This window comes from Symphalangus syndactylus, chromosome 22 (genome assembly GCF_028878055.3).
Source record: "Symphalangus syndactylus isolate Jambi chromosome 22, NHGRI_mSymSyn1-v2.1_pri, whole genome shotgun sequence".
Classification (NCBI taxonomy): Eukaryota; Metazoa; Chordata; class Mammalia; order Primates; family Hylobatidae; genus Symphalangus; species Symphalangus syndactylus.
Window position 1 is genome coordinate 46,548,160 of NC_072444.2, and position 26,358 is coordinate 46,574,517.

The window sequence follows — 26,358 nt, forward strand, 5'->3', positions numbered from 1 at the left end:
TGATCTATTTATTTAGTTCATAATATTTACTGCCTTGTGGTATTAACAATCCGTCCATGTAAGTCTCCTCTTCCCAGTGGGATGACAGGTACCTGGGGGTCAGAGTCTGAGTCATGTTTTGGGATCCGCCCCCTGCCCTGCCCCAGTATCAGCAGGGCAGCATTCTGCCCTCTCCAAAGGCTCATTGATGGATTGAGCATCAGACCAACTGAATCTCCACAGCCAAGTGTCAGCAGCAGGCCCTCTCGTGAGCATTAGCCATAAATCACGGGTTAAACCTTTCCTAGTCATTAATGCCTGGCTCATATTTCAAGGTAACCTGGATCCTGAAAAGCCTTGATCGGTGCATAAAGGGAAAACATCTGGCTTTGCCATCCGCTAGGGTCTGTTAGGAAGTCACAATACATTTGTGGTTGATGGTGAAGGTGTGGTTTCCTTAGTAGACTTGAATGCTGAGATCAAATGTCCACATGCTAACCATTAAGCTAAACTATCAAGAGAGTTATTTCCCTATTCTCTCCAAGATACAGCACAAACTCTGGGGTCCCTGACCAAAACTCTGCTTCATCTTTTGCCCTCTGGGCCCCAAGCATCTAAGCTTCCATAATCTTACACCCCTGGTTCTCATTTAATTTCTCTTCTCTTATTAGAGCATCCTTTCCTTCCCTCCTTATTTGGCCAAATTCTATTTATTCTTAAGAATCAAGCTGTGATATCCCTACCTCTAGAAAGTCTTCCCTTTCTCACCTATCCAGTTGCCTCTTCCTTGTGCTTCCCCAGTGTCCCAGGAACGTGTTCTATTATTCATTAATGCCTCTTTACTGTCTCTTCCAACCATGCCTATGAGCTCCTGGAAGGCAGTGCCTCCCTCCCAGGTTCAATCACAGTATCCAGTGCAGAATAGATACTCCAAAAGTTTCCTAAAGCCAATGGGAGGAACGTAAGTTATACGAGAAAATTGTCAAGGTAAAAAATATAAAAGAAAAAGGGAAGTGATAGCAGGTTTGACAAGAAGATTAATCTGCTATGATAAAAAAATTCAATCTCCTACAATTCCTCTTTTGAGTGAGAGATAGAGAAAAAACAGTGAGTTAAGAAATGCAATGTTTCCATTGTCATTATCCAAAACTTAAAAAGCTGAAGATGCCCAAGAAATCACTACTTTGGTAAACATTTCCAACCTTTGCTTGGTATCTTAAAGTTCAGGCAATTGCATTTCTCAGTTTTCCATAACACAAAATGCTTCATCATGTTACTATCTTCTGAAACTCGAACTCTGTGCTTGTTGTGACATCATGTTACTATCTTCTGAAACTCAAACCAGACAGCTTGTTGTGACAGTCACAGCCCTGTGGCTATCCACTTTTTTGCCCTTGCTAATGGGATTTTCTCATTAACATTATCTTAGCTCAAATACCGAGGCATTAATGACAACTTAATTGAAGCAGAGGATGAAACTTGCGGCCTCGTCATGTTTACTTGATGTGCAGGTGGTGGCTAGCTACAAATGGCTTCTATGAGAAAGGGCAATATTTGGGGATCAGCTTAACTGCAGGGCTATAGCCTATTTGGGGATCAGTTAACTGCAGGGCTATAGCCTATAACCACCTGGCTGCCAGCATTCCACAGAGTGAGCACTTCCATCCTGCACGATGCAGCTCTCCAGGCCATCTCCCTACCTCTGGGAGCTCCCTTGCCCTTTATCTAATTAGTACTCCCCCTGAGTATAACTCATTACTGGGTTTGACACATTATGCGGCATATAATTGTTGTAACAGGACTGTTTGTTAAAAATCACTACTAACTCTTCTTTCTCTGTTAAAATTCTATCTTTCAGAAATGTTTTAGAGGTCAACTCCACTAGTTTATTCATGCGTGTGGCAAATAGTTATGGAAGACGTGTGGTAAGCAAGGTGTTGGACCAAGGCTTGGGCAAATAATGTACTTGTTTCCATGGTTGCTTACATTCTACTGAAGAGAAGGGCATTGGACAACAATTAAATAGACATATTAATATACATTGCGTGAGCTGAATCGTGTCCCTGCAAAATGCATATGTTAAAGTGCCAACACCTAGTACCTAAAAACACAATTGTATTTGGAGACAGGATTTTTAAAAAGGTAATTATGGTAAAATAAGTTTCCATATGTTTGGTGTCCTTTTGAGCAGAAGCTATTTAAACACAGACATGCACAGAGAAAAGACCATGTGAAGACAGAAAAAAGACAACCATCTGCAAGCAAAGAGAGAAGCCCTCAGAAGAAATCAAACCTGCCAACATCTGGATCCTGGATTTGTAGCCTCCAAAACTGTGAGAAAATATATTTCTGTTGTTTAAGACACTTAGTCTGTGATATTTTCTTATAGCAGCCTGAGCAGATGAATATATACATATACATAATTAGAGCAAACGTTACAAAGAAGAAAACCAAAGAAACAAGGCACCTGGCCTGCCTTGAAAAGGTTTCTTGAGAAAATATCAATTGAGATTAAATTCTGAAAGCTAAGGGGGTCGTGTTGACCATAGCTACAGGATGACATATTTTATTTAATGTAAATGTAGTCAATGCTCAATAATCATCAAATAAACATTCCTTATGGCTGCTGATCCGAGAATCTCATCATATGTTGAGCTAGAGAAAGAGCAAGCTAGTCACAAAAGTCTACTGGCCATAGAAAATTAACTGATAGAAAGGATGGCTTAAATGTTTTTTATGTTTTTCGTTGTTGTTGTTTTTGTTTGTTTGTTTGCTTTTTTGGAACACCTTATCTCTAACTAGTACTGTTCAAGGAATTATCAAAAGAGTGAAACATTATAAGGTGGCCAGGAAATATGATAAACACTATTGCTTGCTCCTAGGAATTAAATGGGATGAGCTGAGATGGCATCTCCAATAAGCCATTTGCCTTGACTACAGACACTTTGTCATGGTATTTTCTTGGTTTCTGGCTCTTTGCTGGCCACGTCGCCTTTTGTCCAGAGATGTTGTCTGTCCCAGGTGATCAGCTTTCACCTTTTGCCTTTTCAGCTAATAATGAGCAAGTGGTGCCAGCTGCCAGGGTCAGATCCCTAGGTATGGATTCTACCCCCAGCCCTTCTGGATTTCATTTTATTGTGCCAAAACCATGCCTTTAAAATGTAGACTCACTCCTTAATCCCAAAAATCCCAGTCTGAGTTTGATGCCTCCGGTGACATCAAGGCAGTACACTGTGCATCTAGGAGGCTCTGGGGAGAAGATGCTTTAATGGAATCCAAAGTGGGCTGTCTGCCTGCCTCACTGCTGCTTGCTTTGCCTTCCCGTTCACATATACCAACCGTTAGCTATAGGAAAGCTGGTGCCACAACCAAAGACCCTTGCTGTGTCTCTGCCTGGATTTCTCTCGGCAGGAAACAGCTTCGGTACCTACAACTTATATTGTTCCTCTATAACATAGTTTGAAGACCTAATATATTTTGTTAACCCTCCTACCAACATAGGCATGCACGTGCGTGCCACACACACACACACACGCACACACACACACACACACACAAGTCTACTATGATTTAAGGAAGTTTGCAAAAAAAAAACCCTATGGATATTTGGATATTTGTCTCCTAATTGTCTACCGGTTGTGAAGAGTCATAGCATAATCTTTTTAAGACCATGCAAGCAACTCATCCACAAAATCCAGGGTATCAAATAGGCTAAGTTTACTTTTCTGACTCCAGAAAGTGCACCAGAGTTTTGGGAGTTGGGAAGTATAACCTCTGGCAAGGGGCTTGGCCCTGGGTACTCCCAATCATTCAGGACCACTTACACTGGTTTCAAAAGAAGAGTCTTGGGTTGATGATTTCTTTGAAGATAATAAGGGGTGGGCTGGTCTATTGTTTTCGCTCAAGAAATCATGAATAGTGCTGGAGGGAGCATCTGTGATTCCAGACTGATCCTCTCCTTCAGCAAATGAGGACAGTGAGGCTAACGGAACAAGACTTACTCATGTCCTACATCTGATTAGAGCACAGGTAGTCTGGAGCACAACCACTGAAGCATGAGTTCAAGCTCTTTGCCCAGACTGTCTGACATTTTGAGAAGCACTACAAAAAACAAAAACAAACAAACAAAAACGTAAGCTAAAACTCCATGCCTGTTTCTTTTGATTCTCCTTGCCTTGTATTTTCCCATAGGAAAAATAAAAATAACATTGAAATGTCAGATCTCTTTCAAATAATTAGAGTGGTGCTGGTTTTCTCTTAAGATTGCTTGTGATTTCATATGACATTCAAAACATTCTGCCTATTCCTCCTAAGAAAACAAACCAGGTGGTCTCCTTTACCTTTATAAAATGTCCTGTTTTCTTAGTAATTCAGGTTGTTTTGAAAAACACTAAACTCCATTCTAAGCATCTCCATAAAAGCCTTTAAAACGGCAGCCACATCCTTCATTAAAAATAGACATCTATTGCTCAATGAAAGGGTATGGAGTTTGAGAGAGCCTCATGACCACATGACCATGTTGAGAGGTCCCCATGGCTCTTGGTACCTTATGAAAAGTAAGAAAGAACTGGGAGCTTAAAATATATAAATTAGGTCATCCAGGTAGTTGCTCATTCATTGGAGAATTGCCTAAATGGATTTTCTGATAAGGTTCACAGTCCAGGAAGACTCCTAGAAGCTGTTCTCTGCTCTAGTGAAGCTCATGGCTTTCCACATGGATCAGATCTTTCAGTTTGAATTCTGAGAGATCTAATCTTGTTTCATGGGCACGGGGAAAATTAGAATGGGAAAGCCTGCACAAAGCAAGGCAATGTCCTTAGAAGTAGACAGGCCCTTACTGAAGTAGACCTCATGTCACTTGGCAGCCTTCATCCTTAGATGATAATCCTTTTAAAGAATCAGTACTGAGCACCAAAAAAAAAAAAAGTCTGAAGAAAGTATGACCTATTTTCTCAATGAATGTTGGTGTGTGTGTGTTGATATATATATATATATATATAATATATATACTTTTTTTGTTTTTTTTTTTTTGATGGAGTCTTGCTCTGTCACCTAGGCTGGAGTGCAGCGGCCAATGAATATTTGTGTGTGTGTGTGTGTGTGTGTGTGTGTGTGTGTGTTGATATATGGATATATATATATATATATAATTTACTTTTTTGTTTGTTTTTTAGATGGAGTCTCGCTCTGTCACCTAGGCTGGAGTGCAGTGGCAGGATCTTGGCTCACTGCAATCTCTGCCTCCCAGGTTCAAGTGATTCTCCTGCCTCAGCCTCCTGAGTAGCAAGTAGCTAGGATTACAGGCATGCGCCACCACACTCAACTAACTTTTGTATTTTTAGTACAGATGGGTTTCACCATGTTGGTGAGGCTGGTCTTGAACTCCCGACCTCAAGCAATCCACCCGCCTCAGCCTCCCATATTATTTACTTAATAATATGATACAGTTAATTTTAGCTAAAGTACACAGAAGTTTATAAAGACAACAGACTTCCAATCTAGTGTGAATCCCAAGTAATACAAGAATAAAACCACTATGAAATTGTTTTTGAAAGACACAGCTTTAGACCTAAATAGCCACTTTCCTTAAGAGTCTTTTGTAGATTATCTAGAGATGTAAAGCAGAGTTTCTTTACACTTGAGTTATTTAAGCAAGGGACAGTATGAACAATGAATATGGAGAGTAGCAGGATACTGTGTAAGGACCACGAACTTGGGAATTCTAAGGAAAAAGCTGAGGTTGAACATCACTTTCGCTACTTTAACTTAAATTCGTATTCTCAGTTTCTTTCTATGTGTGTTGGTGTACTAACCGCCTTATAAAGTTTTATGAGTTTTTCTACAGTTTTGTATGACAAGCCCCTAGCACAATGCCTAACTGGCAGAAGATCTACAATGGCTGCTGGTTCTACTTTCAGATCCCTTACTGTGAAATGAGGTCTTCTACCTTTCCTCATACACACATATATAAGGCTTGCAAAAAAAGGAGATGACAAAAATAGAAAATAAAGAAAAATACAAGAAAGGGATTCCACTGTTGTCCTTCATCTTCCTGAAACTTCATCCCTAGAATAACTAAATTCAGATGTCTTCTATTTTGAGGATGCATTTACTTTGCAAGTCTCTTCTTGATCTTCAATGCAAAAATCCCTAAATAAGAACTACTTCCTTCCTAAAAAGCCAAGCACACTGTACAAAGCTCTGGGAACAGATTTGAAGGTGTGAGGCATCGTTGTACTGCCCTTTCCAAAGGAATTACCTTCTCTTTTAGATCCAGGACGTTAGAACTAGTCTCAAATAAACCTTTGATTATCTGCATTCTCTGACCCATTTGGGACATACCAAATGTCAAGTATAGCCCCGTTGACTCTCAAAAATTATTGGAACAATTGTTATTATTTTTTCATTGTTCATATGAGATTTTCATCTCTTATAAAGCCAATATAGGCTCAAGTACTTTGAAAACAAGTTTCCTCAGAAATGTATGGAAAGAGAAAACTGTTTTTGTTTGATTATTTGTTCGTCCTTCCTCCTCCCAGATGGGAAAATCGAAGAATACACAAAACCTTGATTCTTTTCTAAAAAACATTAAGTTCAAATTTTCCAAAAACATAGAAATTCTCTTTAGCAGAGAATTACACAAGAGTTTTTGAGAACTCTGGCTGCACATTTTAAAAACTTCTTTTTGCTTATTTCAGTTTCTGAGAGGTGGGTCTGAAATAACTGATGATTTGTTCCCTTTCGGCAGCTGGGGAAGGTGGTAGCTCTTACCAGACTCTCTTTCAGTCATAAATGCATTTTAATGGACTGACATGCGCTTATACAGACAGCACCTGGATTTTTAAGAGCAATGTGCTGCCAGGGCCTTCTTTGTATTAAAATTTCATTTTTGACCTGAGGCCTACAAGTCTCTCTACTCAAAAACATCTCACCGATTAGAGAGAAACAGCTCAGTGCCAGCTCACATTTTTCTTTTTCAAATAAGGAGGATTGAGGTTTAACTTTTATAATTTGGAACATGAAAAATATTATAATTCTAAGTGATTAACTCACCTCCATTACTGGAAATCTAATAAATTTTATAAAAATCCTCTGACTGCACAAATTCATTCTTAACTTTTATGACTCTGTAGAACGAGGCCCCTTCTAGCTATATCTCTTGAGTCAGCACAGAAGGAAGAAAAATGTGTTAAATAGCTACTCAACACTTTGTTCAGTATTTGAGATATACTACCTCATTTAATTGCCAGCACCAACTTACAAATTTTTAAAATCTCTTGTGATAGGCAATCTCTAAGATGATCCTGGATAATCTGTGCCTGCAAATATCCAAGCCCTGATGTCATCCCCTCCATTTGGACATGAGATGGGCATATTTACCTGCTTCTAAGGAATAGAATGTGACAGAAGTGATGAGATGCCATTTTCAATATTAGATTGTAAAAAGACTGTGGCTTCTATTTGGGTGCTTTTTCTCTCACCCTTAGCAGCCTTCTGGAGAGGCTCATGAGGAAGCTTGTGAAAGAAAGCAAAATATTTCACCCCAAAATATACTTCTTTGACATACTTTGAGAGGACTGTTCCAAAAGAAGTAGCCCTGCAAAGCTGTCTTTCCTGGGGGACTTGCATCTGTAGAGAAAACCTGCATTGATACAAGGCTTTCTGTGAGGCTCTCCCTTGTTTGGATCGAGGACTGAGAATCTAAACATTTAAGAGTCTGAAAAACACATTTGTCATTTATTCTCTCTAAGGGCTGATACCTGTATGGCTTCACCTACATTTTAAGATCAGCTTGGTAAACAGAACCTCCTCTTCTCTCCCCTCAATTACCTGTCTTGCCATCATAACCTGATTTACTACCATACCTGTTTTTTGTTGTTGTTTTGTTTTTTTGAGATGGGATCTCATTTTGTCACCCAAACTGCAGTGCAGTGGCATGATCATGCCTCACTGCAGCCTCGGCCTCCCTGGGCTCAGCTGATCCTCCTACCTGAGCCTGCCGAGTAGCTGGTACTACAGGCATGCACCCACATGCCCGGCTAATTTTCAGATTTTTGTAAAGATGGGGTTTTGCCATGTTACTCAGGCTGATTTTGAACTTCCGGGCTCAACAGATCTGCCCTCCTTGGCCTCTCAAAGTGGTAGGATTACAGGTGTGAGCCACCGTGCCTGGCCCATAACATGATTTTGGCCATGCTCTAAACCCTGGTTCTTTCTATAATCTCAAGGTGATATAAAAGCATCAATCATCTGCCATTTCTTTGGGCTTTTATATTTTGTATGTCTTTGTGACTCCTGTGCACACGTGTGCATGTAATAAAATGTGTATGCATTTTTTCCTGTTAATTTGTCTATAATTCATTTCTTTTATAGACTCAAGTTATTCTTAAATAACTTGAGGGGAAAAATGTAAACTTCCCTACATGTGGAAGTGGATTTTCTGAGGCCTGCCTGAGCACATGAGTGAGTGTGGAAGCAGATCTTCCTCCACTGAACCTTGCCATGGCTTCAGTCCCCATTGGCAAATCAGTTGTGACCTTATGGGAGACTCTGAGCCAGTCACCCAGCCAAGTTGTCCCTGGATTTCTGATCCACAGAAACTGAGACATAATAAATGATGTTTTCAACCATTAAATATTGCTGTCACTTGTTATGCAACTATAGATAACTAATACAATTCATTTTGCATATGAGACAAAGTTTATCCAGGGCCACAGGAAAGGAAGGAGAAAACATATTAATACTTTTAAACTTGACTGCCTGACTTCCAGACTCAGGACTTTCTGCTATGCTCAGGGGTTCAGTGGGCCATTTTGTTCACCTATGGACATTTGAATGTCTCCCACAGTCTGACATGACCATAACTATTAGAAAAGAAAAACAGCTCAGAGCAGTCTGAACTATGTGAGTGATGCAAAGTATATCGGGCCCAGAGAGGCATGAGTATGAAACTTCAGTCACACACCCTTCCCCTGAGCTCAAGGCACCCATGCTCCAGGCAATTGTTTAAAGTCTTTTTTTTTTTTTTTTCCTGACTACCTGCCTCACTCATTATCTTCTTGTTCCTGGAATCTGCGATACAAAGAACAATGCACAGGCAATCTTTAGCTGGTATGATTTTAATGTAAATTTCTGATAACATAGAAACTGCCTCTTTTTTTTTTCTTCTTTAAAAATCTGCTTCTAACTGCAGCTAATCAGAGCAGAGTATATATTCAGGGCAAGTTGAATCTATATTCCCAGGTTGCAATACTCAAGCTTGGCCCAAATAAACTATCTACTTATATTAATATTGCCTTGGCTTCTTCCTTTTAGGTCGACAACTATTAAGTCATATCCTTTACAATTTAACTCAATTTTTGCTAATCTACTTGGATAAAAAATCCATGCAGTCCAGTTGAGAGAAAGGCATCTAAATTAAATTGTAGTGTAACCCATGATGGATGTTGCCCTGTGGTGAAAAGCAGAGGGAGATTTTTATTCAGATTGTTTATTCAGGGAGACTTCTGAAAGAACTTCATCTATCAGCATGTCACAGCCCAATCCCTGCCCAATCCTTGGCATGTGAGATTTGACCTCAATGAGTATTTGTCAACATAGGAAATACGCTGCTGCTTGAAGGACATCAGATATTGGTAACATAACAGAGAATGAGAGAGAGACTTTCACTGCTCCATGTTGAAGGAACAGCAGCTGGAGGAGCCAGGGTATCCAAAAATACAATTTGTTCTCAGACCTGCTGCATATTGCTAGACAGTAAGATCTGTAGTACATGGCAATGAAACAGTGTTTCCCAAATTTTGGCCATTTGAGAACCATTTAAAAGTTTTCCCATTCCCTGGTGCCATATGTACTAGCATTTACTGAATACATTAAAAATATATATGTATACATATTTTAAATGGTTTTAAATTTACTGATTTTTACTTGAAATAGAATTTAGGGGCTATAAAAACTTCCATGGTAATGTGGTTTAAAAGGAGAATATAGACTTGGAAGTCGGGCAAATTCAGGATAAAATCCCAGCTCCATCACTTAGGAACATGGGATTTTGAAGTGATTGCCATGACTTCTGATTTCCTCATTTATTAAGTGAAAAATAGTAACTTCCTTCAGTGAGCATGGTGAAGATTCTGTATGATACATGCCATGTTTATAGAGAACCTAGCAGAGAGTTCTATAAATGGTCTAGATTATGCTAAATACTCCCAGGTAAGAATTCTTATTCCCATCTTTCCAATGAGACTGCTAAGAGACTAAGAAATTTAAGCACTTAACCAAAGTTGACATAGCTAATTCTAAATTCACTGTTTTGTTTTGTTACCTATCAAGAAAAAAAAATGCTGGCCAGGCACGGTGGCTCAGGCCTGTAATCCCAGCACTGTGGGAGCCCGAGGCGGGCGATCACAAGGTCAAGAGATGGAGACCATCCTGGCCAACATGTTGAAACCCTGTCTCTACTAAAAAATAAAAAAAATTAGCTGAGCGTGGTGGTGTGCATCTGTAGTCCCACCTACTCGGGAGGCTGAGGCAGGAGAATCACTTGAACCCAGGAGGCGGAGGTTGCAGTGAGCTGAGATGGAGCCACTGCACTCCAGCCTGGCGACAGAGCAAGACTCCATCTTTAAAAAAATAAAAAATGCTGCCTCTTCAGACTTGGAGTAAATTTGTGAATACTGGACTAACCCATATCCCTGAGATTTGGATTCTGTATGTTTTTGTCAGGACCTCAACCTTTGTCGACTTGGATAAACAAGAAGCTGATCCAGAGCGTCAGCAGACAGTACCTGTGAGGATTTCAGCTACGCGTTCTGTCATTTTCTGAATCACGAGTCTCAGGATTCCACCCTCCAGGCTCAGCAGCAGGGTCCCCGAGCCCTCAGACAGCTCTGTGGACAGAAGCAGACCATCCTTGTTCCATGTTCGAAACTGGAAACTCACTGAGAGCCCATCAATTTGGGGGGTGCCGGGCAGCAGCAAATAGCTGCCGCTGGAGTTGACAAATGTGATGGGCACAATCTGTGGTTCGGAGCAGGAAAAAGTGACATTGCCCTGGAAAACAATAAAAGTCAAACATATAAAAGCCATTTTTTATTCTGCAATCTGACAGCTGATATAAACAACCACCTGGAGCTGACCTTAATTTCAGGATCATTCCACATTCAGCAGCAAGATCTTAAAGAAGAAAAAAATGTCGGCTTTGTTCAGACACACTCACAAGATCGTTTTCCGTTCATGTGTTAAGGATCACAATGCTATCTGCAAAGAGGGCCATCTGAGAGTCCCAGAAGGAAGGGGGATGGAAGTATCCACACTTTCTAAGGGACGTAAAAATAATTACATACTCATTATATAAATACCTACGGTAAGTCAACTATGTGCCAAGCTCACAATGTGGAACGTGCTAAAAAAGGGCTAGATACCAGCTCCCGCGGGAGCCGGGCAGGAGAAATAACTGGACAAGCAAAGGTTATGCGAGGGAAAACAAAACAAAGGAAGGAATTAAGAAAGGGGTGGAGTGGGGGTACCTTGACTAGCATTTTCAGCAAAGGGCACAGTTTGTGCAAAGGCTTGAAGAAATTAGCAAAACAGCATCCCTACGAAATTCCACGGAACCTGCCATTTCTAAGTAGTTAGTGGGACACGAAGGTCCGGGTAGCATAAAGGAGGTAAGTCTGGAAAGGTGAGGAGAGGCAGAGCTTGAAAGCCCTCTGATGCTTCATGAATAGTTTTCATTCCAACTTAGAAACAGTGCAGTGACATGGGCCATATATTTAACTTAGTAAAAGTATTTTCAATAACATAAATGAGGAGTGGAATAGAGGACTGGTCTTGGGGAATATTAAGTGTGCATCGAACCCAAAAGAAGAGTAAGAAGATTATTCTTTGCATAGCAAAAAAAGGTAAGGATCCCACAAGGGGAACGCCCTAACCTGAATGGCTACCTGAATTTAACTTTCCACAGAAGTGGCCAGGTGGCAGAGTTAGATACATAGTACAGTTCTCAGTCCCGGAGCAGTGTAATGGTTTGATTCCAAAAACCTCTACCTGGAAGAACATCCGTAGGTCCCAACCATGTTTGTTTGTGATAGTCTCGTATTCTTGAAAATGAATAACAGTCCCCAAACAAACTTCTACCAGTAGCACATTTCTAATGATTCATCCATCAGTCACACTGCTATGAGCATATTATTGCATGAATCATTTGTTGTAGTTGTTTAGATGTTTTCTTCCCTTCAAGCTAGATCCTCACAAGTTAATTAATGTGTCAGAGGGTAAGGCCCTTAATATCCATCAAGCAGTCAGCCACAGTATATATCACCCCACTGTGCCAGGCAATAGGATAGGCACTTACATACATATCTTGTGAATTCTGCACAACAATGCCATAATGTATTATTTTCTTCATTTAAAGGATGCACAAACCAGACTTAGAACAAATAACTTAGCAAAAGCCATGTGTCTAGTCAGCAGGGAACATGGGAGACAAGCCCATGTTTGTCTAACTTGGAGGCTTTTGCTTTTAGCCACCATCTCTGATACCTCCATCCTCTGCACTGAGTGCTACCATTTAAAAAAATCCACCAAGTTGCTCTTGGTATCTCACAGTTGTTTTAATTTGCATTTTTGGATCTCTGGTAAATTCCCTTTCAAGAATAAAAACATCACCAATGATGGCCAACTCATTGTGGTAGGGCTGTCTTTTGTAAGAAGCCAAATCACAAATGCTATGCAGAGAAGCTAGGATGCAGTAATAAATTTATTTATATTTTCCTTTCCTGAGGTCAGTATCATTTTTGTAAAAACAAATCTGCCAAAGCACAGCTGCATTCAAAGTCTGAGGTTGTGTAGAGTGGGGATGTTCACAAACATGAAGAAGGCAAAGGCATAGGAGGTTGCAAAAGTATCCCCTTTCCAGGAGTTATCTAAAACCCAGTTTAGCTTCACCCGAGCCCTCTTCTGAGTGTTCTCTGGATCACAGCCATGGAAGGCAGCTTCAGGACAGTGGAGGACTAGAGGAACTGAGATTCTTTCCTTATTTGATCAGTTTGCTCACATCTGACCAGAGGCCTGGCTCTCTTTCCTCAGTCTCCCTTCATTTCATTGTTTAATGGGCTTAACTTATTGAGCACAATACAGGGTTGCTCAGAATCTAAGGAGTTCCTGGATTGGTCCTCCAGAGCAAGGGCTTTAAATAAACGCCTCAGAGATTGTCACTACTAAGATAAGGTTGTGAGTGGGGATGCACACCTAGCTCAACAGAGAGCAGGAAAACTTTGAAATGCACTGGGATATGCTTTCTGTCCTTGGACAGTTTCCTCGTTCACCTTAGGCCAGCTTCTCTCTCCCTTCCCCCGATTCCCTTCACACTTCCCTCTATCATTCTTGCCCCTAAGCAGCCACTCCAGCTATCTAAAACTTCTTTGTCTTTAGCGCATGCCTCTACTATATTCTCTAAGGGCAAATCTGAAGGCAAGTAGGAGAGAAAATATGTGGGTGGATGGGAAATTCCTTCTACACAGAATCTGACCCAGCTCTCTGGGCGCACGTGAGTGTTTGCAGTTCAGTTTCCTGTCACACAGCTGCTGTGTGCCACTATTTTGGCAGTCCTGTCTCAGCTGTGCTTACTGCTGACAGAAATTACGTAGAGTGTTAAGGACCATCGGTGCCACCCCCATTCACCAAAGTGAGGCAAAAAAAGAAAAATGAGCTGCATGTAAAAATGCTACTTTTGAAATCAACATGGACTGACCATTTTCAATAATGCCATTTGTGTCTCCAGAATCTGTCTCAAGACAGCATTTGAGGAAGTTCCCACCAGCCATTTAGAAAAGCCATGTGAGAAGACATTACTTTAGAATTGTGTCAAAGGAGACATGGCAAATGGTCAGTGGCCTACATTCTACCCTATATACCTTTTAATCTCTTTCTTCAAATATCATTCCTCCTATTCCCGAGAAGGAAGTTTCATTCCCCAAAGCCCCTTTGTCCCTCTGTATGTTTAATTCCATTCAAGATTTCAACATTCATTCAAGATTTTTCAAGCATTATAAAATTGTGCTCAGCACACGGATTAGTTAATTGTACATATAAATGTGACCTGATCCTTTGCATGCTATAGTAATTAAATTCACTTTATGTAGTTACTCTAATTTACTGTAATTGGTACAAAGTGTGCCTGGCAAGGAAGGGTGCATTGATCAAACCTTCAAGGTAAAACCACTGGCCATGACCTCATAAGTGAGATTGAAAGGAAGTCAGTGAGCTGCCATGGGTCCTTTCTTTCCTCCCTATATCTTATAAGAACTCCAGGGTCTTTCATTGTCCAAAAGGGAAGTCACTCTTCAAGGAAGGAACGAAATCCTTGGGGTCTGAGTGCTTTTCCTTAACATACCCCCAAAGCTCCAGTTGAATCCTGGATTCCTCTGTCTGACTGTGACTGCCGTTTCAGATGATAATGAGACCTCCCCAGGGCAGCAACTGCCACAAGTCACTGGTCCCTCCAAGTGTATGTCTCCTATTATTCCTAAGATGGTAGTTCTTAGTGCCCTATATTGTCACTCTCATACATGCCCCTTCTCCAACAGCCAAGATGTTCAGATGTCCTGGGCCAAAGACGGAGTAGATGTTTGCCCCTAGGGATCCCCAAACAATGTCTATTTTTTTCTGACAAAAGACTCTTTCCTTGATCTAACTCTAGTCAGGCTCCTCTGAGTCCTCCCTTGGACTAGGTGTGACGCATGGACTCTGTCCATGGCCCATTTTTTCCAATTTCAGCAAGAATTCTGCAGAGTCAGTATACCAAAACCTCCCACCTTGGTCTGACCTCCTTGGATATATTATCACACTTGCCTGCCTTCAACAAAGCTCCTGTTGGGCTACTTTATCAAAGAAGTACCCTACCTCTAAGTAATTTTTCCATTCACTGACCCCCCACCCTACTCCTTGGCTATAAATCCCCACTTTTCTTTATTGTATTCAGAGCTGAGCCCAATCTTTCCTCCTACTATAAAACCCCATTTAGTAGCCCCCCTTATCTTCTCTAACAATTGTAAAGAAAATTGTTTTTGTTTTTTCAACACTTCTCTAGAGACCCACTACAGTCTTTCCCTGGTCAGCTTGACTGTGCCATGCGGTGCCCGGATTAAACATTATTTCTGGGTTTGGCCCTGTGTGTTTCCGGATGAGATTAGTATTAAAATTGGTGGACTTGGCAAAGTACAGTGCCCTCTCCAATGTGGGTGGGTATCATCCCCTCCATTGAGGGCATAGAGCAAAATGCACAAGAAGAAGGAATTTGTACTTTTTTGTTTCCTTCCTCCCTGCTTGATCGAGAAATTTCATCTCATCTTCTCCAGCATTCAGGCTGGGATTTACACCTTCCAGTACTCAGGCCTTCAAACACAGACTAGCACTGACTTTCCTAGGTCTGCAGATCATGAGACTTCCCATACTCTGTAGTCCAGTGAGCCAATTTTTCATTATAAATCTCAATCTCTCTTTCAAATCTATTTCTCTTTCATATATGTATTCCACATATATAGAGATCTTGGCCCTACTTTTCTGGAAAACCATGATTAATACCAATAGCAATGTGGGAGAGTGAGAAAAGAAAACAGATCCGTGAGAAATTTGCAGGTACAATTGATAGAAAGTGCTGACTGAGGAAGAGGCTGGAGGGGCAAGCATGGTTCCCATTCTTCTCTGAGAGCACAGTGGATTTCAAACAGGAAAGCACAGATGGCTGCTGACTACTGATAGACCATCACCTCCCTTGAATTGTGTCTCTGGTCATCAGCACTACCCTCACTAGAGTGAAGAGATACACTAACAGCAAAGCTGTCCTCTAGACACACGTTGTGCCTTCCTTCTTCCACCAGGCATGACCTTTTCATTCCTCTGCACCCTCCATCCCCACTTTTGCCCAGCAGGGCCCAGTAAGCCTTCTGTGCTTGCCCATGCCCAGACCTTTCCTGACATCCATCCCACGATGGCTGCCTTCTCCATGGGCTTCTGGTGGTGTGTGCTACCTGTGGAAATCTATTATATTTTTTATACTGCCTTGTAATAATTAGCTACTTTTTGATAACTGCCTATGCCTTACATAATAGGTTTACAATTTGGTATGGAGCATCTTGCTCTGAATTCTGAAAGAAGTGAGAGTGCTAAATTTAGGCAGAACTAGATTCCTGTTAGAAATATTTACTGGAAAAAAAAACATGCTTTTCTCTGGTCCTCATTGTTTCCTTCATGATCTGGGGAATAATAGTAGAGGGATGATTTAAGACCACATGAGACCACGTGCAATGTATCTAGCATTGCTCCTGGCTTACTTTCTCTTTTCCCAGTTCTGACACTTTTCTGGGTGGCCAGAGGTGAGTCAATTCTAGAGGCTTAGGTTTCTTTTTTGTAACCTAAGGCTATTGAACTGGAGGGCCCTAATATTCCCACTTGTTCCCCTAACCTAGGGTGTCTGAGACTCAAGACCCATATCTTTACCATCTGTCTTGTCTTTGGAGAGGATTTAGGGATCATCTGAATCACTCTGTTGTTGGCATGAGAAGTGTAACCAAGTATTTACGTTTTAGAAGACTTTTTCTTTGAACGATTCAGGCTATAAAGAGGGAAACTTAGGCCTCTTCCTTAATAATTCCTGTCTTGATGCAGGAAAGAGGGCAATAATCACAATCCATGATAAGTATATTAAAATAAAAAGGAAGTGAGCAAAAGATGATACATTTTTACATGTTAAAGAAATAAGAAGGCCAAGCGTGGTAGCTCACATCTGTAATCCTAGCACTTTGAACGGCTGAGGTGGGAGGATCACTTCAATCCAGGAGTTTGAGGTCTGCCTGGGCAACATGATGAGACCCAACCTCTATTTAAAAAGTGAATAAGAAGCCTGAGGCTGGGCGTGGTGGCTCACGCTTGTAATCCCAGCACTTTGGGAGGCCGAGGCGGGTGGATCACGAGGTCAGGAGATCGAGACCATGGTGAAACCCCGTCTCTACTAAAAATACAAAAAATTAGCCGGGCGTGGTGGCGGGCGCCTGTAGTCCCAGCTACTCGGAGAGGCTGAGGCAGGAGAATGGCGTGAACCTGGGAGGCGGAGCTTGCAGTGAGCCGAGATTGCGCCACTGCACTCCAGCCTGGGCGACAGAGCAAGACTCTGCCTCAAAAAAAAAAAAAAAAAAAAAAAAAAAAAGAAGCCTGATATTTTAAAACACACTTACAAGAGTATAATAACCAATTGACTGATTATGCTTTCCCCTCCCCTCCCCCTCCTCAGAAACTGTAGCCTAAAATATTTCACAAAGAGAAAGCTAGATTAATGCTGAGCTGTATGAGGAACTACAATAGTTGCAACTTTCTTGCAGAAGATAAAATGGGAGAAATTATATGCAGCCACTTAGACAGGTGCCAGTTCAGGGACTATGCAATGAAAACCAGAGGGAAGCAGTGAGAGAGAATCAAGTTCCTAAGCAGCACCTTCCTTGCAGACGTATTCAGGCCATTCTGCCACCAAACCAGAAGTGTGCCATAGGCTGATGGAAATCCAATAAAACCTATCCACCTAAAAACTTTCCTCTGTGGCAGAGAAACTCATCCAAAAGGAGATATTGCAGTAATAGCATAATTACCATGATCATATCATGACTGATGGACAGGAGTGTCATGGCAGGCAGAAGGTTTACTTCCTCAAGACTTTTGACACAGAGAACACAGTAGTATTTAAGTCTTTGTCATGTGACTACAGAACCAATCAAATGAATTTACACTTATCTGTTACACAGATGAACAACTTCAGAAGATGCTGTTCTGCTGATAGACACAAGGATGGAACCACTGCAGTGGTCTGAATGTGATTGTATCATAGAGAGAATAGACTGAAATGTACTGAACAGGGAGCTCAAGCCTCCATGTTAGTCAAACATTCCTAAACCTGGACTCTCGTATGTTCATTGGTCACTGGGTATTTTAGCCATGTCTCAGCATGTGGCATAGAAACCATAATTTACTAAGCTAGAACAAGTACCTATAAGAAATGAGAAAAGAGACATTCTTAACAAATGGCTTTATTTGTACTCATTTCCTGGCTTTATGATTAAACATAATCCTTTGGTTATTTCACTTGAGGTCACTGATGTACATGAAAAACTTTAGAACTTAGCAACAAAAGACAATTCTGCTTGAATTTCCCATTTGGATGCTGGCTTTGCCTTATATCTCTGCTAGGAGTCCATGCTCTTTCAAGACTTTTACTGACGTACTTGCCAATCCTATGTTGGCTGCATAGACAATAGGTTATGCTAAAGTGAACCATCACTGATAAATGGCTCAGAGGTATTTCTATTAGTGGGCATTATACCTCTAGTCAAACATTGGCCAGTTATTTAGGATATTCAAGCACATTCTCATTTCACTACCCAAAGACACCTATTACTATTTACTATTAGTGACTCAAGCCACTTAGCTATTTTGTGGAAGACTCCAGAAAGTTGTTGGCTGCTCTGCTTTAAATGAAAACCTGAATATAAAAAAAGCTATAAATAAAAAGCATGTGAAGACCATGCAAGATCCATGGTCTCTCACGGATTCTCAACCAGGCTGTCACCACTGCTTCAAACACTGCTTATCAGCTCAACAGTAAAGCTCTGGTCTGACCTTGAGTCACCTGGGAAGAATAAAACAAGAATAAGGGACTTCTCTTTGTTGAAAAAAGACCTGAGGTTATAGATCCAGGTAGCTGTGGATAGGCTACAACTGAAAGGAGACTGCATCTGAATCCAGTCTGGTGACTAAGGCAGAAGCCAGAGAAAGGGGATGCATGGGTTGGTGAGGAAGATGGAAGGCAGACAGACAGTCTACTCCCATTGAGACTCCTCCACTGTAGGGACAGTGAGGTCCTGGCACATCCTTCATTATTCCTGAGAGGAAATAATAAGTCAGGTGTGGCTGTCCCGCCACTCCAGGAAACTAATTTTTAAGACCTGAAGAGAATACAGCAGGCCCAGCTGGAAGTTCTGCTTACCTTGGCTATTTTTCAAGTTTCTTATGTGTGACACTTCCAAGGGTTACATTACTGTGCTGAGCTGTTATTTACAAAAACTTTTTCATTGTGGGTGTTTGTTTTGTTTTTCATCATCATCTAGAAACCACAACACCCTGGTGAGTAAAAAATAAAGCTAGCAGTGCAAAGCTGAGCTTCAATCATGAGGCATCAAACAAAGCCAATCAAGCATTTATAAGCTGGAGAAAATGATCTTGATTCAATCTAATTTGCGGGGAAAGATTTCAAAGCCAGTTCTTGATTTTCCAAATGAGTACAACCATTTCTAATTTGATTTGTCTGAGAACTACCAGCACTGACTGGCATGCTGTCAGCAAATGTAGGGAAAAGACTGCCCTGTGAGCTCAAGCTACGTTCCTATTCACAAACTCAGGGAGACTCGGGAATCAAATTAAGGCTCTTTTTCATTTTTGGGAAAGACAGGCTCCTTCATTTTTTTATTGACTTATTTAGCAGTTCTCTATTTAGCAGTTCATATGGGCCACCTTGATTCTCATGACAAAAGATACAGTGAAGGAGTGAGACAGACTCAGACCCGCCCACCTAGAGCTTACATGGCAGTAGGATAAGGGTCATGGAACATGTCATCACAGCTATGACCAAGTGCCATGAAGGAGATGTGTATTCTGCTGGAAGAGCATGTAACAAAGCATTGTAACAGGGCTTTATGAGGTGCCTTTGGATTTGAGCTTTGTAGGACAAGTAAGAAGGAGTGAAGCTGGGAATAGGACTTGGGTGGAGGAAGAGAAAACAGGGAAGGGAGTGAAGCTGGGAATAGGACTTGCGTGGAGGAAGAGAAAACTGGAAAGGACAAGTACTGAAAAGAAGTCCATAATGCATATTAGGAATTTAAGTGAAACTAAACACGTGGCATTACTATGAACAGGCAACATTCTGCTTCTGCCAAAGGGGGCCTCCAAGGATAAAGATCATGTACATTGGGGTTTCATTTGAGAGACATCCAGGAGAGACACATTTTTAGAATTGGAAGGAAGGCACTGCTAATGGCCATGGTGCATGGACAGGCTGGAAGATGGTTCCCTGCATGGCCTCTCCGCTGGCCTCTCAGCAGCTGCCTATGCACAGGCACCAGTAAACAGGGAACTACTAGAGCCACATGCTGCCTTTGGCTTCAGAGATGGTCTCTTGTCTTTGCTTCTTTTTTTTTTGCCCTCCCAAATCTACTTTTTAATATCCATTAGCAAATATTGCACAAAGCTATTTGGAACTATGAATCAAGAAGCTCAAAAATATTATTTTTTTACTCTACTTTCACTTCCAGAAGTCTTCGGGAAATAATTTGAAATTGGACTAAGATTTACACACTGAGAACCATTATTTATAATAATACAAAACTGGATCTGAAATTATAGAAATATTTAAGTAAATTATGGTATATGTATATGAAAAACTATTTTTCCACCACTAGTAGCGATGTTTATGGCAAGCAAGAAAATTGCTTATAACATTAAATTGAACAAATAGAATACAAACTTACACATATGAATCAGGTGAAATATACCTATATAAATATGTAGGCATAGAACCATGACTAATATACTAAATAGTGGCTCTTTCTGGGTGGTGGCATTATGGCAACTTTTATTTCCATACTTAAAATATTTTGTATTTCCAATGTATTTAAAATAAAGAGGTATAGCTTTATACTAGGAGTTTCAGTTAAACAGTTCTCTGTATGTGAATTCATCTGAAGGCTTTCATGACAAAAATATTCAGGATCAGTAATTGCTATTAGGAAATTAGTGTAGATTGCTGAAAGAAATAATAGCAGTTAATCCAGGTAGGAATAAAAGCATCTAGGTTTGAAACCCAATGACTACTACTTTTCAAATGATTTCTATTCTTGCATAATTTCAGAGTTGCTTGTCTCCTCTACTGCAATCTTTAGTCATGCGTCTAGTCTACTCACATAAGGCAAAAGCAACAAGTCATTATAATAGTAAGGTGTGATGGTTAAATGTAGGTGTCAACTTCACTAAATTAAGGAATACCTAAAAACCTGGTAAAGCATTATTTGTGGGTGTGTCTGTGAAGATGTTTCCAGAGACATGTGAGTCTGAGTGGACTAGGAGGGGAAGATCTGTCCTCAGGGTTAGCAGGCACCATCCAACCTGCTAGGGGCCTAGAGAGAACAAAAACAGAGAAAAAATGAACATATTCATCTATCTGCAGGAGCTGGGATGTACTCTTCCTCTCCTGTCCTTGAACAACAACTCCAGGCTCCTCAGCCTTTGGCCTCTAAGTCTTACACTGGTGCATCCCACCCCCTTGGGTTCTCAGGCCTTTGGCCTCAGCCTGAGAGTTACATTGTTGGCTTCCCTGGTTCTCCAGCCTTCAAACTTGGAGTTAGTCATGCTATAAACATCCCAGTGTCTCCAGCTTGCAAATGGCCTGTTGTGAGTCCTCTCAGCCTTAACAGCCATGTGAATCATTTCCCCTACCCCCCCACCCACACACAACAGGCACACACACACACACACAGACACAAACATACACACACAGTCTCCTACTGATTCTCTCTAGGGAACCCTTACTAACACACAAGGCTAAAGGAAGTGGAGTGTGTGTGTGTGTGTGTTTATGGTTTTCTTTTGTCTCCAAACCACTTTTTTTTAGCCCACAAACAAAACAACTTTCCACTTCACATACAAGTATATGCTGCTTTTCTAGACTAAATTTACTTTAATCAGGAATAAATATTCTTAGCTCTGAAAATATGAGTACCTTTGTTCTTGAGTAAAAATAGAAAAAATAGCAAGTGTGTGTGAAGGGAAAGTATCATCAACTGGCCTGGAAAATAAAACAAATTTTCAGCCCAATAATGAGTATGTTATAGAAGTCAACTTCTCAATTTAATCAGTAATATTTATAACACAGGAAGGAACATATGTAATTATCTTTAATGAAGTACTTTTAAGTTAAAAAATTAATTAAGGCAGGATGCAGTGGCTCACTCCTGGAATCCCAGAACTTTGGGAGGCTGAGGCAGGCGGATCACGAGGTCGGGAGATTGAGACCATCCTGGCCAACATGGTGAAACCCCGTCTCTACTAAAAATATAAAAAAATTCGCCAGGCATGGTGGCACACGCCTGTAGTCCCAGCTACTCGGGAGGCTGAGTGAGGCAGGAGAATCGCTTGAACCTGGGAGGAGGAGGTTGCAGTGAGCTGAGATCGCACCACTGAACCCCAGCCTGAGTGACAAAGTGAGACGCTGTCTCAAAATAACAATAATAATAATAATTAAATATTTTTAATTAAAAATTAAATAAAGAGAGGCTGCAACGCAAGCATAGCTCAACATATGCAAATCAATTAAAGGAATTAAGGATAAAAATCTTACAATCATCTTGATAGATGCAGAAAAGAATATTTGACAAAAGTCAACATCCCTTCATGAAAAAACTCATAACGATTTAGGTATAGAAGGAATGTATCTCAACATAGTAGAGGCCATATAAGACCATATAAGACAAACCTGTAGCTAACATCATACTTAACATTAAAGGTTGATGGCTTTTCATCTAACATCAGAAACAAGACAAACCACTTCTGCTGCCTCTATTCAACAGGGTACTAGAAGTCCCAGCCCAAGAAGTTAGGCAAGAAAAAGTAAAATTATTAAAAAATCCAAATCAGAAAAAAGTAAATTATCTATGTTTGTAGATGACATGATATTATATATTAAAAAATCCTAAGGACGCCACCAAAAATTTGCTAGAACTAATAAATAAATTCTATAAAGTTGCAAGATACAAAATCAACATACAAAAATAAGTTGAATTTCTATACACTAACAAACTATTTGAAAATAAAATAAGCAATCTCATTTATAATAGCATCAAAATGGAAAGATATCCCATGTTCATGAGTCATAAGAATAAACATTCTTAAAATGTTCATACTACCCAAAATCATCTGTATATTTAATATAATCCCTATCAAATTTCCAATGGCAGTCTTCATAGAAGTGGAATAAAAAAAATCCTTACATTTGTATGAAACCGAAAAAGACTTCAAATAGCCAAAGTAATCTCGAGGAAAAAATACAGCTGAAAGCACCACATTTCCTAATTTCAAGGTATACCACAAAGCCATAGGACTCAAAACAGTATGATGCTGGCATACAAACAGACACATAGATCAATAGAACAAAGAACTCAGAACTCGGAAATAAACTTATTGCACAGTGGTGAAAGAATAGTCTCTTCAACCAGTGGTGTTGAGAAAAGTGGATATCCACCTGCAAAAGAATGAAATTAGGTCCTTGTCTTATAACACTCACAAAACTTAACTTGAAATGTATTACAGACTTAAATATAATACCTGAATCCATAACACTCTGAGAAGAAAACATAGATAAATATATCCTTGACATTGGTCTAGGCAATGACTTTTTGGATATTACACTAAGAATACAAGCAACAAAAGCAAAAATAGACATGTGGGATTACATCAAACTAACAAACTTCTGCACAGCAAAGGAAGCAACAGAATGAAAAGGCAACCTACAGAATGGGAGAGAACATTTGCAAGCTAGTTATCTGATAAGAGGGTACTATACAAAATATGCAAGGAACACATAATATAAGTCAATAGCAAAAAACAAAACAAACAAAAGAAAAACAAATAATCTAATAAAAACAGCAAAGACCTTCATTAGAGATTTTTCCAAAGAGGACATTGTAGTGGCCAACAGGTATTCATATTGCTAATTGTTTAGGGAAATGCAAATCCAAACCACAATGCAAGTTTAAACCACAATAGGTATTATCTCATACCTGTTAGGATGGCTGCTATCCAAAAGAAAAAAAAAAAAAGATACAACAAGTATTGGTGAGAATGTAGAGAAAGGGAATGCTTGTACATAGTTGGTAGTAATGTAAATTGGTACAGGCATTATGCAAAACAACAAGGAGGTTCCCTAGAAACCCAAAGGTAGATCTGCCATATTAGCAATTCCACTTCTGGGTATACATCTGAAAGAAATGAAATCAGTATCTCAAAGAGATATGCACACTCTCATGTTCATTGCAGCATTATCTACAATAGCCAAAACACGAGAACTACCTAAGTGTCCCTCAACAGATAATAAAGAAATTGTGACATCTCTCTCTCTCTCTCTCTCTCCATATATGTGTGACATCTCTCTCTCTCTCCATATATGTGTGTATATATATATACATTCATAAATAAGAATATATATATTCACATACATATATAAGAAAGAGGAAAACCATACTATTTGTGGCAACATGAATAAATCAGGAAGTCATTATGCTGAGTTAAATAAACCAGACATAGAAAGACAAATATGTGGTAATTCAAGAGGTCAAGCTCATAGGAGCAGAGAATAGAACAGTACTTGTCAGGGTTAGAGGGTAAGAGAAATGGAGATACATTAATCAAAGGGTACAAACTTTCAATTATAAGATGTTCAAACAAGTTCCTGGGATCTAATTTACAGCATAGATGATGATGGTTGTGTTAATTAACTTGATTGTGGTAATTATTATACAATTATATGTATATCAAATTATCACATTGTACCCCTTGAATATATATACTATCTTTGTTTTTCAATCAAATGTTTTAAAATAAAAAAGTAAAAGGAAATCTGCTACTGAAACACTGACATTTGGGTTGATATCCCAGGTCAATGCTGTCTAACAAATATAATGCATAACACATAATTAATTTAAAATTTTCTAGTAGCAGTATTTTAAAAAAAATTTTTAAAGAACAGATTAACTTAACTTAAATTTTAATGCAGGGTTATTTAACTCAGTAGATGCAAATATTATTTAAATATACAATCAGTATTAAAAACATTGCGTAATAACTATATAAAATTATTTTACTTGTATATGAAATCTTTTTTTTTTTTTTTTTTTTTTTTCTTTTTTTTTTTTGAGACGGAGTCTCGCTCTGTCGCCCAGGCTGGAGTGCAGTGGCGCAATCTCAGCTCACTGCAAGCTCCGCCTCCCGGGTTCACGCCATTCTCCTGCCTCAGCCTCTCCGAGTAGCTGGGACTACAGGCGCCCGCCACCACGCCCGGCTAATTTTTTGTATTTTTAGTAGAGACAGGGTTTCACCGTGGTCTCGATCTCCTGACCTCATGATCCGCCCGCCTCGGCCTCCCAAAGTGCTGGGATTACAAGCGTGAGCCACCGCGCCCGGCCATTGTATATGAAATCTTAAAAATCTGGGATGCCTTAAAACACATCACAATTTGCACCACACATACTTACTTCAAATGCTCAGTAGTTACACATGACTAGTGGCTACCATATTGAATGACACAAATCTAGTGCATCATTATAATAGTAATGACAGTTTTGCCAATTTTGACACTAAGATAGAAATTGTTTTACTTCTTACATAATAACTCTCAGATATTGATCTTTATTGTCCAAAGAGATTGTGGAGAGATCCCTAGTTATATACAAAAAATTAATTATTATTCCTGCCCTTTCTTCCCTTCTGCCTTTCTTTCTTTCTCTTTCTTTCTTTCTTTCTTTCTTTCTTTCTTTCTTTCTTTCTTTCTTTCTTTCTTTCTCTCTCTCTCTCTCTCTCTTTCCTTCCTTCCTTTCTTCCTTCCTTCCTTCCTTCTCTCTTTCTTCTTTCTTTTTTTTTCCTGAAATGGACTGTTGCTCTGTTGTCCAGGCTGGAGTGCAGTGGTGCGATCTTGGCTCCCTGCAAACTCCACCTCCCTGGTTCAAGCAATTCTCCTGCCTCAGCCTCCCAAGTAGTTGGGACTATAGGTGTACACCACCACGCCTGGCTAATTTTTGTATTTTTAGTAGAGATGGGGTTTCACCATGTTAGCCAGGCTGTTCTTGAACTCCCGATCTCAGATGATCTGCCTGCCTTGGCCTTCCAAAATGCTGGGATTACAGGCGTAATAATTAATAATAATTAAGCCACCGCACCCGGCCTGTTCCTCTATTTCTTGGTAGTGAAATAGTGATTTGTTTGAGGCAAGAATGTGCTCAACTGGATGACTACATTTCCCCACTTCCCTTGCAGACATGTATGTTCTGGTGACTAAGTCAGACCCATAAGGCACGGCATGGAAGGAGCATTGGATGGGACTTCCTGGAAGGCTCCTTGAAGGGAGCTGACTCAGCTGGGAGGAATATCCCCTTTGCCTTCACTTCTTCCTTTCTTCTGCAGCCTGGCATGCAGATAGAATACCTCAAGCTCCAGCAGCCTATTGGGACCCTCAGAATGGAAGATAGAGAGTTGGAATGGCCAAGCAGAGGGACAGAAGGATCTGGATACCTG

General features: G+C 40.2%; 1 protein-coding gene across 5 annotated transcripts in view; it reads right to left on the minus strand.

Annotated features, from left to right (window-relative positions):
- Positions 1 to 26,358, minus strand: part of CNTNAP5 (contactin associated protein family member 5) — an 884,209-nt gene that overhangs the window by 409,449 nt on the left and 448,402 nt on the right. For all 5 annotated transcript variants that reach the window (XM_055262660.1, XM_055262659.1, XM_055262661.1 and 2 more), the window contains exon 8: positions 10,767 to 11,031. In XM_055262660.1, the coding sequence (XP_055118635.1) occupies positions 10,767 to 11,031 (265 nt within the window). The remainder of the gene's footprint in view (positions 1 to 10,766; positions 11,032 to 26,358) is intronic.